General features: G+C 36.9%; 1 protein-coding gene across 1 annotated transcript; it reads right to left on the bottom strand.

The window, feature by feature from the left end:
* Positions 1-212: 212 nt before the first annotated feature.
* Positions 213-16,647, bottom strand: LOC126366811 (uncharacterized). The gene is made up of 29 exons (XM_050010066.1): positions 16,250-16,647; positions 15,471-15,616; positions 15,092-15,292; positions 14,795-14,905; positions 13,352-13,480; positions 12,224-12,490; positions 11,619-11,819; positions 10,775-10,957; positions 10,070-10,216; positions 9,360-9,967; positions 9,180-9,274; positions 8,699-8,850; positions 8,473-8,595; positions 8,280-8,382; positions 8,026-8,143; positions 7,591-7,695; positions 7,344-7,410; positions 7,113-7,238; positions 6,572-6,662; positions 4,051-4,145; positions 3,737-3,938; positions 3,412-3,649; positions 2,854-3,323; positions 2,646-2,764; positions 2,158-2,261; positions 1,788-1,884; positions 1,566-1,688; positions 1,317-1,488; positions 213-1,057 (listed from the first exon to the last, which is right to left on the bottom strand). The coding sequence occupies exons 2-29, from the start codon at positions 15,600-15,602 to the stop codon at positions 525-527; spliced, it is 5,112 nt and encodes a 1,703-aa protein (XP_049866023.1). The 5' UTR covers positions 15,603-15,616; positions 16,250-16,647; the 3' UTR covers positions 213-524.
* Positions 16,648-16,732: the final 85 nt, after the last annotated feature.

Here is a 16,732-nt window from a genome sequence, read left to right as displayed (position 1 = left end):
CGTTACAATGTCACTAAAGTATACTTTATTATTTCACACATGATTGTTTTATTTTGGTACCTATAATACAATATTGAATCCACGTTCTGAAACAATCCAAGTACTGTGTGGAACCAGAAATGTTGAGCTTTATCTAATTAATTCTAATTTCCCTACCACAAATACCTTAGGAGTAAAATATTAGCAGGGCAAAGGACAAAATGAAAGAAGCGTTATAGATACTGAATTATTTTATTTTCTTGTCTAGGGTCATATCAGATAACTTGTAACTAAAAAAGTAACAAAAGGAAAGATAAAGTCATAGTACTTCACTTCCAGTTCTGTATTTTGTCGAATCGAAGCTATAATAGTATAATACACGAGAAAAACTTTAAACTTTACATTATCTTTATAAAATAGATACAGTATTAAATACATGTTATTAATAGCATTATCCCTAATATTTACAAGTTCATAGAACAACTATACACTTTTATTAAATTAATAATAATTTAATAGATGAGGGTATTTGGACAGGCAAAATTTTAACATTCATTCCTCTTGAATTTCTTACTTGATTCATTGACCACGTCATCGAGTTTCACCCTCCTCGATTTTAGGAATGAATTACTGTCACTTTCGTTTAAGTTCTGTCGGACGCAGTTTACATTGGATACATTTTGATTATGTACACCTTGTTTTTTATCACCCATTGTTTTATTCTTATTAACTATCAGTGTGTTTTGTATATCTTTTACCAAATCACTAGTGTGCACTTTTATAGGTATTAATATTTGATTTTCATTATCACTTTTCTTTATAAATTCTTGCTTAATTTGCAACATAGATCTATTTTCGGCATCACTAGACAAGCGAATAGTTTTCCGCAAGTGAATAGTGTCGGAAGTATCACCAAAGTTCCGTTTAACAACTATGTCTCCTGTGGGCATTTGCTTTACGAATGTAAGCGTCGGCCCTTCACTTTCCTTTCCATCGGTTTTTAGAAGCTTACTAGTACTTGAGTTGTTTTTATCACAATCTCCATCTTCTTGTTGTTCTTCGGTTTCAATGAGTTTACCTGTAATAATTAGTAATAAAAAACATCCATTCATGGCCAAGTATAAAAGACATCGAAAAGTCAGGGCGAAAATTTCATTGATAGCAGATCACTGAAACTTTATGCTAGCAAATTGATCCCTTATACGATTTTTACGACTTGCGCGGAATTATGAGAAGGATGAAACATTAGTATTTTTATTCCATCCCAGACTATGCAACTAGCAAAGAATAATAAAATGGTCTAGAGCGCAGTGGTGTAACTGTAAGGTAAATCTTACCATTGAGAGTGGGGAATGTTATGTCAGGCAATGCCAAATGCGAATCTGGGTTGTATTTGTGCATCAGAGCTTTCAGTAGGTGTGAAATCTCTTCTCTTTTTCTAGTAACAACTATTTCATCAAACCAGTTTGCCAATTGTTTTATTGGCAAAGAGTAGTCCAATATTGGATCCTGAAAAATAATTATTATTTTTAATAAGTCACAAAAATAATAATTTCGATGTTGAATGCATTGTTTTTAAAAATTACCTTGAAAAATTGTTCCACATATTGTAACAAATATAATCCACAGTCTGTGAAATTATTTTGTTGTGGAATTTTGGGACAGCTTCCTTTTATATTGTCTTTATTGAATGTTTTATTCTGAGAGACCTGAAAAGAGATAATAATTATAATAAAAATTTAGTTAGAAAAGTTTTTCTACATGCTTGCTCTTTAAGTTGTGTGAACTATATCTCAATTATACATTACCTTTGCTTGATATTCGCAAGTGAGATAGTCCCGCAAAGTAGCCACCACTCTCGATCTCGACGCACCCGCTAACGAGTCAAATATTAATATGCACGGCCTACAACAATAACATCATAATTTGTTGCATATAATTGAAGTAAACATAATAATATAATACTTTTTAATCAACAACATACAACACAAATCAACAACTAACAAAAATGATTTATGAGTAATTCATAATTTTGAGACTCTTTGCTAATTTCTCTGGCATTTTGTTGTACTTTTATGATAAACAAAGTTTTAATAAAATTATAAATAATAATAATTACAATGATCATTAAGATCTTCACACTCTATGTAACTAAATAAAATAAATACTTATACTTACTGTTTGATAGGGTCTGTTTTCGGAAAAGTTTGTGTTTCAGGTTTCTTTTCGGTTTTTTCTGCTTCTTCTTCATCAGAATCGCATTGCATGTCTAAATCGCTTTCCTGAAATAAGTATAGAAGCTTAGTATATTTTTTGTATATTACAAATGTTAAAAGTCTTCTCCTTGTTATTTGCTTTCGAGATGATAATCTTGATTTCTTTAAGACACTTCATACAACAAACTAGGCTGTAAGTAAACATATAGAACGGCATCTCTTCGCTCTCCACCAGTGGCTGAGCTAGGTTTACCTCACCCTTCCTCGAACATACTTTAGTCTTCAAACATATATATGGTGTCAGTCTTCACACACACAGAGATGCGCGTGTAGTGTCTGTGTAAAACGACGTGTTTTGTACGAAGTGTCTGGAGTGTTACAGTAGGCTACATAGCAGCTTACCATCTGATGATATTGTGTTCAATTGCAAATATTATAATGTTCACTCACCTCAGCCTCAGCTTCATCCCGTTCACTAAGGTTATCTGAGTCACAACTTAATGTAAGCTGTTCCTGTTTAGTTAGAGGTGTGATTGTTGTGTTTCCTATCTGCATTGATGACCTTCGCTCTGCAAACATTTGAAAAATGGTAAGCAAATTTTCAACACCTAATACAAAAACATATTATACATAACAAGATTTAAGTATGTAAACTTACCTCTTTTCTTAATTTCTTGAGGACACACTGTCCGGTTATCAATCATGCTTCTGCATCCATCAAGACTTGGAAAACAAATGATTGCCACAAACCAGTGACAATTTTCATTTATAGGAACTACAATATAATCTTTATCAAATATGTTTACATTTTTTGTCCAAGTCTTGACTCTTGCATGTCGCTTTTGAGCTGGTGTCAGTGCAGTGTCCCACTCGTGGGGATTAGAACTTCGATTCACTTTACTGGGTTTAGTGGTTAGCCTTTTATAAAAGAATGTGCTAAATATGTGAGTCTTTTCTCTCTGACTGTGGGTAAGAACGTCATGAAGTAAATGTTTTAAATAAAAGTCTATTATAACATCATTTAAAAACTGATCTTGAGCTAGGCACATGTAGTCTTCAGTATTTATTGGTATACCCCCTTTACCAGGAGGATAAATTAAAATTTGCCTTATTTCAGCTGGATTAGGACTGAAACAAAATAACATAGTAAGAAATACATTTTAAACAGTTATCATACACGTCATAATTTTAATAAATTCAAAAATTAAATACATACTTCTTTACTCCTGATGTATTGGCAGCATTATTAGATCTAGTAGTAATTTTGTTAACTGTACTATTCTCTTTTGGGCATGTTCTCACTAAAATGTCATTGGCTTCTCGAGAATTTAATTCATCCATTTGCCTTCCAAACAAGCTCTTCATTGTAGCCTTTGCTTCTTCTGATATTGATTCTGGTAGAAGTGTAATTCTCTTGAATGGGTCATTTTTCGACATAGGGTTGTAATAGGGACCTAAAAATAAATAATGAAACAATTATCACAACTCGTAAATCAGAAATCTTGGAAATATAAATGTAACATAAATTATTGATAACTCACCGCCATCTTCTGTCATGTCTAGTGATTTTCGAATGTAAGCACCACATTTGTTGACAGTGTACACAAAGATCACAGGTAATCCTTTACCAAAATGCACTAATATTTTGACCACTTCACGCAATGGTATTACAAGAGCTACTTCTTTTAGATCATTTTTGAGTGATGGTGCTACAATTTTGACACCTCTAGATGATATGTAAACCTAAAATAACACAGAAAAATATGAATATCTTGAATTCTAAATCACAAGTCAAACATTATTTATCATCATAAAAGTTGTAGAGCTATGGTCATCCAAGTGACTAAGTAAGTACCTTTTCTTTTGGTGTGTATCTATATGAGCCAATCCTGATTGTCCGGCAATTTAATGTCACTGAGCTGTTCTGATTCATTTCATCTCTGCTGCCATCTAAAATAAAAAAAAAAATATATTTTTATAAAGAGAAAATTAAATAAAATTAACAGACTTCTATGCAATAAAGGATAACACTACATTTAAAATATTAACTCTCCACCCCTAATTTGTCTCGGGTGCCGAGCTTAATTTACCTAACCACCTCAGGGTTTTATGCCACTAAGGAGTAAGAAGTGCACACAGATGAATAAATTTGAAATAATTTTCTTTTGGTATCAAAATACACTTGGTGGTTCTGAAACACGTTTGGATGATTGACAACTGTTAATTTTAAAATGAATAAGTGAATGTATATATAATAATTTTGGGAGAATATTTAAAATTTCTGATGAGTGTTTCATAAATTTACCCGTCCCTTTCTTGTCCGGCGGATAAGAAAATGACAGGTGTAATAAAATAAAATTAGATGGTGTTTACTGGAATCAGCACCATTATTACAGTATTTTAAACAAAAAATCACTTCAATTACAATACTACATAATAATCTATAGGAGGTGTTAGTTTTAAAACATTTTATTTACAACTATAACTGTACAACAGTAATGATGAAATTATAAAGCAAGTGGAATTTGGAAGTCTCTGTCTACCCTACTGAGAAATATGCCTAATCTAATGCACGCATTATTTCAAGGTTTGAGTACCTTAAATTATTGTTCATTGTCAAGGTTAATTCAGTAACAATGAGATAGGTACAAGTAGAGCATGCAGAATATGTTTCTAAGGTAATATAAACATAGGTAAAATGCATTAATGGGAATATTAATTATTTATTTATCGTAATATACATCATTTCTGGTCTTTTCATGTTCATAACCGAAAAATTGCACAGTATTGGTTATGCTTGTGCCATTGATAGAGAAAGTGTTGTGAATCAAATTATGTTCGCGGAAGAGGGCTATGGTATTTTAAATAAATTTCCGCTATCTTTGTAACAATAATCAGAGTAATATATAATTAAACATCAATGAAATAAAAAATAATATCAAAAAACACAATGCGGATCAACCACTTCGGCTGTGCTATAAAATCAGTTAAATGTGTTTACACTAAAAATATAAATACCTGTATCATTGTTCTGATCAGTTTCAGACATTTTGAAGGAAATACCACTAGATTTTTCTTTATTTAACGCGACCCGAAAGCTTAACGATTTGCGATGGCGACATAACGTACCGCACAAGAGCACGACACAGACATAGATAAAAAATGACAGTGAGTGACTGAGTGATGTGAAGTTTGTCGGGTTGGTTGGCGTTTTACGATTCGATAGAGATGTGCTAATCGACAACCAAAATCGATTTAAGTATCGATGACAAAAACCGGTATTCGTCTTACGAATGTAATCCCTATGAAAGTTCAATGACCACCAGCCGGTGCACTGGTGATCACCGAAAAATGCAATCTTTCGTTACACTATGGAGTAACTAATATATGTACTACGTAGACTAAAATGTATGTGAATTGAAATAATGATGCTGAACTGTTGATTTCTGCAGACGTCTAATTTTATTTTAAATCACACCTATCATTTTCTTTACCACTGAAAAGGGACCGGTAATTAAATATGCTAGGCTGAAAATTGACACACTATTAAAATAAAGTGTTAAAGGTATTTAAAAACTTGGGTACTTATACTGATTTTCAAAAACTACCCTATAAAAAATAAAGTACCTTCTTAAATAGGAATTTAAATACCTATTTCGGAGACTGGCGCCGATTAGGGCGCCGGAGCCCCGTGTTGCTCTATCCGGCACACATACTTAATTTTAATTTGACAGTTTTAGAACTAAATCTATCCCTTTCGTGTAGGTACATATTTATTTTAAGTAAAGAACAGCAGTATTTGTCATTTTCGCGCAAGAATAGGCATCAATGACATGTTGTGCAACATAAATCTAAAAGGAAACCTATTTATTTACCATACCAAAAATAGAGGCAAAAACCAAGCAACGGGTATTTATTATTTATTTGCTCCCAATTCAAATATTATGAACCTGGGGTAAAATTGTGATATTACAGATAGAAACGATTGACACATGTGAAAAGATTAATTTGGTACTTCTGGAGCAAACTGATCTGGTAGTCTGGGCTAACTCTCATCATCATCAATTTAAGAGCCACGCTCTTGTCGGTGTAGCATTTTCCATTCCAGTCTATCAAAGGCCAATTCCTTGACTTCCCTATAAGACACGACGTTAACCTTTTCTTTAATCTGTTCCATGTAAGCTCTTCTTGGTCTTCCCCTTCCTCTCTTTCCTTCTAGCTAACTCTATGCTCTCAATTTTAATGGTGTACCTTAATTACTTTTCGTTAGGTGCAAATTCGCATTGGAGGTAGTGTTATTTGACTTTCCCTTTACTCTCCAAAGTAGTCCAAAGTATTAATATAATATGTAGAAACTTATAAAAAACAGTCCTTACCATCCATGTGATCCATTCCCAATCCGCTGTCCATAATTCCACCTTCAATCTCACTTAGAGATGGCTCTTTAGTATTAATTGATTGTTCATGCTAAAAGAAACAATAAACATATTAAATAGTATTTTGGTGTAAAAATATTATAAATCTATACTAACAGATAGACGGCGACGGTAACAGAAAGAGTTACTTTAGGTTTAGTTACTGTGATAGCTGAAGTCACGAGCGGAAAGCTAGTACTTATATTTTGCTAGCAGCGCAAATGATATCGAGGGCTTCAACCAATGGCCGTACAATGTTTGTCTACTGGTTGAAGCTTTCGATATAATTCGCGCCGCGCTGGAAAAATAACACATAAATTTACCAAGAAAACACTAATTGGAATTAGATTCATTAGCTTTGACAATAATACTTCTGCGACATAAAATTAATATACATACATATATATTTTTTTATGAATAAAAAATAAATTATGAGGCAGTGTATATTCTTTAGAACCGTTACTGCCGGTTTTGGGAAACCTAAAATTGTCATGAAACCTACCTGGTGGTTAACTATAGAGCTATTAGAATCTTCTTCATCAGAACTTAATGTCAGTATAACTGGTTCCGGGTCTGGTTGTTTCCCTCTTGGTTTTCTAACTCTTGGCGATTTTTTGTCTTGTAGTGGCTGAAATGAGTCAATTATATCAACCAACGTTTTGTATTTTATGAGGCTTTTAAAGAATGGTGGTGATTGATAATCGTATATCTGTTTAGTAAAAAAAAAACTTACCGTTTTACTGTTGATTGTTTTAATTGTATTCTTCAGTAGATTCAACTTAATTCCCTCGCCACAAATCCTGAGAACATAAAATTATCAACTAAATATAACTGTTGTTCATGTGTGTGTAAGAAAGTTGTTTTGTTTGTTTTATTTAAATATATACTGTATTTATTTTAATTTGATGCAAATCATCAACATCAGTTACCTAATACCTTTTTAATTATAATATAGAAACGATGGAATGGGCGTTACTTACGTCTGTTTTTCTATAACAGGCTTTTCTTGTTCCTTTTTCTTTTGCTCTACTTTCTTGTTGGCTATAGGAACACTCTTAGGTTCGTCAGTGAACACTCTTTTACATCTGGAACAACATGCTTGTTATAATAATTGTCTCTATACTCCAGATGAAATAACTATATTTTTGCAATATAGCATGCAGCGCAGGACAACCGTCAGAATATAGAATATTTTATTGGAGATGTCCTTAGAAAAAGTTTAGTACGATCTACTCTGGACCGGCGTGCGCTTATGAAACGATTGTTGAATGTGGAGGAAGCACGAGAAGTGTGTCAGGATCAAAGCAAATGGAATTCCATAGTTTCAGCTAACCCTGGTGGGAAATACTCTTTCATACTAGGTTATACTGTCATACATTAGTATGCTAGAGAGCTAGAACTATAAAGATGCATACCTCTGGCAGCGACTGAAATCTAATCCCGTGTAGCCGCAACATTTACAGAGCGCCAACATACCGTCCACGTAGCGGGGCGGCGGTGAACGGGTCCCTGGAGATTCAGGACTATGATTCACTGCAAAAAATACACAAAATTAGGTACGAAATAATAATGTAAACACATCGTCGGTGAGGTATTGATTACTACTGATGTATGACTATTCTTCAATTTTGTGAAGTACGCTTAAAATCTGTTTTTTCTATTAACTTACAATTATCTGAAGATTGTGCCTTCTCTGGGGTAGACATTTCGCTACTTTGAGGTTGTGATAGTACGCTAGGAGAATTCCTACTGCTTATGTCTCCTATTAGCATCTGTAAAATTAATTATCATTTTTAAATAATTAAACTCAATTTTTCTAATTTTAGTCTAAATAATTGAGTAAGAAGAAATAATGAACTTACGGGATGGTTCTCCAACATTTCTTCTATTCTCGTTGTAGATCCAACTGACACAAAATAGTCAATTTCACTGCTAGTGTTTTGCATACATTGTATGTGAGTGTCCTCCGAAAAGGGAACGTTGACCTAAAAAAAACAAATTTATCTAGTAGTTTGTATCAGAAAGGACCACAGATATAACAAAGTCTGTTCTGTGGAAAGGACTAAATAACATTAGTTACAAACAAACCTGTTCAAGAACTTCTTGAAGTGTACAACTTTCTTTTGGAAGAGTGAATGTTATTAGCCTCTGTTCTCCATTTTGTAGGAATATTAACATCTTAGCTGATTGAGGCTCCGAGGCCTGCTCTGAAGGCCCGCTTCCTGCTGCTTCATTATTTTCTGCCAAGTGAAAATAATTGTAAAAACCAGAAGTAATGACTTTATTTTGCGTGTCTGTCGTAAATGACAAAACTAAACTGTAGCAGACCTTTTATATACATCAGGTTCAATGACCATAGTAGAAAGTAAAATAATTCATGCAATTATAATATGTAATAAATATATACCTACACTAATATCTTAGCATACCTATAATAGCGAACAAAACGTATTTGTCACCGTCAGCACCATGTTCGGCACAAATATATATTTTTAAAAGACCTAATCACGTTTGTACACGACATTTTGTAATCAATGTTTAGGTTTATAAGAAGAAAATATGTCCATACCATGCTGAGGCACTTGTTGTGACTGCATAGGCGGTACTCGTTGTACTGGCCTCTGCGGTTCTTTACTTCTCACTACAGTCTGTCGGCCCGTTTCCCTGCGAAATAGGAACATTTGTATTGTAAAGTCCGATTTTTCTACATAATGTTGTTTTATAATCAGCCGAGAGGAAGATTACATACCTCGCCTGTTGGAGTTGCGCCGGTGTACGTAGAGGTTGTTGCTGCATGCGCTTGAAGTCAGCGACCGAGATGGTTTGCCCGTTGGATAGCGTGATGAGGCGCTGTTCGTCTTCGGGGTCCGGCTCCATCAGCAGCTGGGTCAGCGTCTGTGGGTGTTGCTGCAGGTGCGGTTGCTCGTAGGTCACTTGTTGCTGGAAGCCGGTCTGCGGGTTGAAGGCCAGCTGCTGGTGGTGCGGGCCGGCTGTGGCGGTGGCATTCTGCCTAGCGGCGGGCGGCGGCGGCGTGTGGTACTGCTGCGGCTGCGCGCCTGCGTCCGTCACCGGGTTCTTGGTGAGGATGGCGGCCGTGATGCTCTCCTCGAGGTCGTCCATGTCGCTGGCGTTGTTGGGCTGCACGGCCGCCTTCTTCACCTGCTGCGCGAGAGGCGACGCGCGCTGCTGCATCGCGGCCAGCGCGTTTTGTTGCGTCAGCGGCCCATTCTGGTTCTGCACTATAGTGTGTTGGATCTGCTGTTGGGGAAGGTTTTGCGTCACGATTGTGCCCTGTTGCGTGATTATACGCGTGGCCGGCTGGGTTTGGCTTGTATTAGATTGGTTGAGGATTTGTTGCTGAAAAATAATACCGCACCAGTCATTTCCTTGCACGTGTACATCGTTACACGCTTTTCTACGGGAGAAGCATGCAACGATATAAAAAAAAAAAACCCTCACCTGGTGGGCCGCTAGTTTGAGCTGGCCGAGCTGTTGAGGGTGGAGCTGTTGCGATGTCTGCTGGTTGAGGAGGTGCTGGGCGAGGGCGTGTTGCTGGTGTTGCTGCTGCTGTTGTTGTTGTTGTTGCTGTTGTTGTTGTTGTTGTTGCTGTGTCACCATAAGATATGCTTTAGTAGAGTAATTTAGTACTAAAACTGGACTGTAAAACAAAACAGTACATTAGCTGGCAAGTGTAAGAAAAAAGAGATGAACACATTCCGACTTTTTAAATAATTAAAACTAGATTGTTCACGGTAAGTTGCACACAGGGAAGCTATTTAGATAAATCACGTAATATGTCAACATATCTAGGAAAACAACAAAAGTGTCATTTTAACATTAAGTACGAGTGATTGAATGATGTTAGCTCTTGGCTTCTAAACACTTCTATCAAACTTCAGTAGTTTAGCGACTTAGCCCGAGTAGATTCATACCTTCTTCAGATGATTGAGTGGAGACATGTACCCAGTACCCAGCAGTAGGAGGATATAATAGGCTATTTTTAAATAATATGTGTGATTCTAACCTGTAGCGGCGATGTCCGTGCGGGTTAAAGCACGCGTGTCACTGTCGGGCTCAGAATGTTGCTCACGCCCATTGTGATTGAATTGTTGAACCACAAACCCGCAGTTGCACGCTTGTAGGCTGTTTATGTGTCATTCTAACCTGTAGCAGCGGCGTCCTAGCTCGTGGCGGGCGATGCTGCACGTGGGCAGCGTGCGGGTTAAGTACGCGCGGCGAGGCGGGGCGGGCGCGGCCGCGCGCCACCGCTGGGCTCAGAATGTTGGTCACGCTCGCGCCGCCCACGCTGGCGCGGATCACGCCCGCACCCGGGGACGAAGCCTGGGCCTGTGGCCAAGAGATTAACATGAAGAGGTTGCATAGTTGTCACTATTCGGTCATCTATTTCGTATCTCTGCTTAAAATCCTAATAATCCTATTGTATAAAATTTGGAATTTAATAGTAAGTACTTTAATAATTTGATTTGATTTTTATTTTCAATCGCAGGCCGCATTACACAATGAAAAAGAAATTTCGAATAGCTTGTTTTCAGTCTGTCTTTTCATACCTAAAACACTTAACTGATTACGACAAAAATTATGATTTTCATACCTGGAAGTATTTTAAGTTTGTACCTGGATCGAAACCAGAATAGGTATTTTCCAGAGACGTACCTTAGTCTATGTCCCACAGCTAGTAATGACAATAAATAGATTAACAACCGTGTGGGCAGCTGCAGGTGCGCGGGTGCCACTTATCGTAATAGCATAGAATAAGGAATAATACTACGGATAGAACGGTAACTCTCCGTCCCTCACCAGCGCCTGAGCTAGCCTTACCTACTCCCCCTTTCGATCTTACTTTAGTCTTTAATCGTATGGTCGTCAGACGTCACACACACAGATACGCGTGTACGATAATATCAATGTGTAGTCTGTGTAAAACAAGGTTTTTTGTGTAAAGTTCCCGGGGTGTGGTTATGTATAAGTTATGCGTGAGCTGGTTCACCTGGTGTAGTTGTGGATTGAGAAGGCGCGCGGGCAGCTGCAGCGGCGCGGGGTGTGCGGGGTGGGGCGCGGGCGGCGGCGGGCGCGGCGCGGGCCGGCGCGGCCGCACCGTGCGCACCGGCCCGCGCACCAGCGTCACGCCGGCCGCGCCGCTCAGCGCTTGGTTCAGGAGACGAGGAGGCGCCGCGCGCGTCGCCGTGCCCTACACATGACACATAACATAATATCACGCCTGTATCCGCGAACATGACACGGATACCTTATTTATACTGTACTAGCTGTCTGTCTGCAAAAAATCATAATTATAACTTTAAAAGTGTCAAGTTTTGCAAAATCCCGTTTTAGTGAGCACTTACGTCCTCAGACGAACCCCCAAAATTTGAGACTTCTAACACTTGTAGTTTCAGAGATTTCGTGATGAATGAGTCTTACAGGGTCCTTTCACTTTTATTTATTTCAAAATTAAAGTTACTGTATTAAACATAGCTTTATTACTTTGCCAAGTGCCAGGACACATTTTCCTGATACTACATTAGGTAGATATACATTGACACACACAACAGTAGCTAGATTAATATGGAGTAAAAGCTAAGTGATTATACTTACAGATTGGTTGATGTACGTCGCATGCATAACGACCTGCTGATGTTGCTGTTGTTGTATCTGTTGATGTTGCTGCTGTTGTTGCAGTTGATGTTGTATTTGTTGCTGCTGTTGTTGTTGTTGCTGCATCTGTTGTAAATGGAGCTGTTGTTGATGCTGTTGCTGCAGGTGCTGGATGAGTTGCGGGGAAGCGCGGGGCAATTGTTGCTGCTGCTGCTGCTGTTGTTGCAGTTGTTGTTGAAGTTGCTGCTGCTGCTGTTGTTGCGGTTGCTACAAATAAGTGAATAAAATTGTGATGTTTGTTGATGATAGATAGAATTAAGTTTACCTAAATTTAACACGCAAGATGTCTTATGTAAAGCTGCGATTATGAACATTATGTAAAAAAATATTGTTTGACACTGCTATTCCGATTTTCCGGCAACTACTATTGCTATTACCACAATCTCGTCCACTGTGAGCCATTCATATAATTCTCAATGTTTTGTCGTGATACGAGTAGAGGTAGACAGAGATTCCAATTCAGTTTTTAATATTTTTTTTAAATACTTGAAGACCTGTTTGATTCAATCTTGGAAAATTACAAGTACAGGTTGTCTATTTATTTACTTTCAGATATTATACTGACTACGCTTATTGACACCTACGTTTATTGCCCACAAAGTAATTATGTGAATAATCGGGATTGACAGCTGTGTATAAGTGTATGAAGTTTAAAACTAAAAGTACGAAACGGTCACCTATCGGTCTCCCGTGCGGCGACTGACAATCACGCGGTGTTACTAAAATCAAGCTAATTCAATTCAGATGTTCCATTACATTACGCCTCATTCATGAAAAGGAAAAAACAATACTAACAAAGACATCAACTTAACTGAGATTGGGACTTGTGAAATGTTATATAATGGACACATATATAGACAAAACAAATACCACATATAGAAAGTAATTTTGGAAGAGAAAATAAATGGGAAACGGGGAAGGAGAAGAAGGAAGAGAAAACTGGCTACATACTATAAAAATGGACTCCAGACTGGCTCAGGAAAGTGAAGACTTTGCACCGACCCCCGATAGGACATGGCAGTTTTAGAAGATGAGATTACGGGCTCTGTTATTTTGAGGGCTACTGACGTTTTGCGTGGTGGTATGTTGCTGCGGCGTCGCGGGCTGCGGCGTCGTCTGGGGCGGCGGTTGCGGCGGCGGCGGCTGCGCGGGGTGGATCACTGTCGGCTGCGACAACACGTGCGCCGGGCTCACCAGCTGACGACATACCACACGTTGCACTACGCCATCAGCCCGCTGCTCGCTCATTTCGCAGCGTTACACAATACACGTACCTTATCGTACAGAATTAGCGAACGCAATCGAGTATAGGTGGCAGAACGAATAGAGTAATATTATTAGAAGGACCCAAATGCAGAGAATAGGACTTAATACCACTAATGTTGGATGTGCTTATTCAGAAAGTCGGATCTTAATTGTAGTGGTGGACAAAAACATATCCGAAGACTGAGTTATTCCCCAATGCTAAGTAACAAAACTTAAGTCGTTTTTTGTCCATCAGTATATGTACATCAAGTGTCTTTCTTTTTTATTTTATATGCACATTTAAAGTTGATCTTTTGAATTTGATTCATCAGTATCTACCAATACTATTGTCGATTGAAATCGCCGAAAAACCACGTCACAAGCCAATGAATATTGTCGCTGTACAAGTGTTGATGTGCACTCAAAGCCACATAGCTTGTAGATTTGACGTAAGATTCCTTTTAGTTAGCTAATGGCTAAAATAGACAAGCAGTCTAGGGTTAATGAAGTTAAAAACAACATGGATTTATCCTATGTTATAATGATAATGTTAACCACTCAATGATCGACCTGTGAATTTAGACCTTAATTTAAACACTATGAATGTAGAAATGCACTAACATCACCAATGACATAAAGCATTACATTTACGAGTAATACTCTCCACTATTTACAGGCATTAAGACCACATCCACATAAAACCACATCCAAAAGAAATACAGTATGCCCAATAAATTAAATAAAAAGACCTCCCTGTATGTTTGTGGCAACCCTTCAATTAGACAGAGTAGATCTTGTCTCAACTTTTCAAATAAATATTTCTAAGGATCCACCCATTGCAAAAACAGGGATTGTGTTAACATATTTACATTGACTGAAAGGCATTGAAATGCATAAGAGACTAGCTGTTATTTGAAAGATAAGCAGTGGAGCTGTACTTGTTAATTTGATGAATATCAATTTAATGCAGGCATATAACTTAGTATATATTTATCTGCATGGATAAGAGTTATGTTTTTATTTGTGTAATTAAATTAAGAATTTCATTTATCTTATGAACAATAATTTGTAAATCAGTAAATGGTATTTCAAATTAATTATAAACCATGAAAAAAAAATTAAATAATTTAAAACATAACTGTTGTATACAAATAAAACAGATCCATGCCAAGCATAAATGAAAGAAACACTACATCTATGGTCATAGCCTACAGTGCGGATGTTTGTGTATAATAAATATACAATTATTTAGTCAGGAGGACATACATGTTGTGGGCGTTGTTGAGATGACTGTTGCATCAGAGATGCATCAATGATCTGCTGAGCCTGTTGCAAGACAACCTGAGCGTCCACAGGTAAATCAGATGTGTAGTAAACCTACAAATAAATTGTTCATAGTAGCCTTATAGTCTAATGACTTGTAATGGAAGGTATAAGAATTTGTATTTTACCACAAAATAATATTGTAATTTACAATAATGCTCAGTTAATATCTGAAAAAATCCTCCCATCATAATGTGAAATTAAAATTTGAGAAGAAGTGTAATGTGCAGGCAGACTAACTTGATGTCGCTGCAAGGCCTGCTGTTGATGTTGTTGTTGTGGCTGATGCTGAAAGTCTGCTCGTGGTGGTGGGGTGGGGTCATGCCGGATGATGTACTGCTGCTGGTAGCCTAACCCATCACCCACCACCAGCTGTGCTTGCGGCTGGACATTATTGCTCACTACTATATCACTGGCCTGTTCTGCTGGCTGTACAACAACCTAAACATCCACAAAAAAAAAGATTAGTAAAGTTTTTGAACACTTATAAAATTTAAAATTAATATTTAGGTACCTACTGTATGGGTATATTATGGTAGGTATGAGAATTTTTTTCAACACCATATTGTTTCCCAAGCAGAAACCCACATGCTTAACAACAATGTAAAGCATACACTACCTGTTGTTGTGCATACTGTTGATCATCTTGGTTAACTACAATACTATCCAATCTAATGTTAGGGTAATATCTTTGTAACTCTTCAAGTGTCAATGAATGTCCTTGGCCAACTATTTGATAATACTGAGCCATTGCAAGGATTTAGCCTGAAAATAAAAAAATGTCTCATTATCTCTCAAATATCTGATATTGACAAACATTTGAAAAGTCATACAAATGTTGATGAAATGAACCTGCATAAAATGTCATAAAACTTAAGTGTAATTAGAATTATAGGACTAATACACAAATATGTTTATTCCTTTTAATGAAAATATGTATATCAGGAAAACTAACACATAACTACATAGCCAAACATAAAAAATATGGTTGGAGATATTGATTCAAACATAAATGAAGAAGGATATGAGCAGCTCTGGTCTAACTCTGAATTGTGTTGTTATCTCCCAAAATATACTGAGGAGTTATATGCTACAGATCTTATGTGACAACACATATAGATTTCAGATTGATGATTATCATTATAGACATTAAAGTGAAAAATCTCTCAAAAAATATAAATTGTACACACTTTAAACCAGCACGTTTTACTGAAGGCTCATGAACACGAAAGCAACGTTATGATTTGTTTACATCTTATCAAACTCCCAAGGATTTGACTGAATATTACTATCACCAATAGTTGAAGAGTTGTGTACAGTAATGCTCACGAAACGTTTGCTGACTGGATGATCCGAGTAGTGATGGCACTTTTCTATCCATAACTGAAGATTACGTACAACAGTTAGTACAGCAGACACTGCAACGATTCCGTGCTCGCACGAACACTCCACTATGGCGACGACACATAGGCCACTTTTTTGTCACTAAGTTCATTGCTTTTTACAGACATTACCAGCGAAACCGCAACACTTAGAAGATGAAGAAATTCATTCGTCTTCGATACCGTTTACACGCATATAATGAAATGGCTTCGATTTCTTTGATCCAACCTAAATTTTCGTCAAGATGTTTGGCGCACTAACATTATGTAAAATTAATGGGCTTAATCCTTACCGATATTTACTAGGGACATTTTAAATGCCTTATGAATACAGTAAATGGAATTTTTAACATGTAAAATGTAAAATTTTAACTCAAACGCCAAATCTAGAAGCAATTTACATTATGGCGTGTGTGTCACTTTTTTCATAATAGTTGTTTTTTTAAATGAAGTGTTGCTATTACTACAATTCGAAAATCGAACACCGTCTCTAAAACAT

Source organism: Pectinophora gossypiella, chromosome 5, assembly GCF_024362695.1.
Source record: "Pectinophora gossypiella chromosome 5, ilPecGoss1.1, whole genome shotgun sequence".
Lineage (NCBI taxonomy): Eukaryota > Metazoa > Arthropoda > Insecta > Lepidoptera > Gelechiidae > Pectinophora > Pectinophora gossypiella.
Note: the sequence above shows the minus strand (reverse complement) of the source record. Positions and strands in the feature narration are given on the sequence as shown.

Coding starts and splice junctions, on each gene's coding strand:
- LOC126366811 (XM_050010066.1), bottom strand. CDS start 15,602: ATGGCTCAGTATTATCAAATAGTTGGCCAAGGACATTCATTGACACTT. Junction 8,383..8,472: donor AAATGTTGGAGAACCATCCC/GTAAGTTCATTA, acceptor TTAATTTTACAG/ATGCTAATAGGAGACATAAG. Junction 6,663..7,112: donor GCTCTATAGTTAACCACCAG/GTAGGTTTCATG, acceptor TGTTTCTTTTAG/CATGAACAATCAATTAATAC.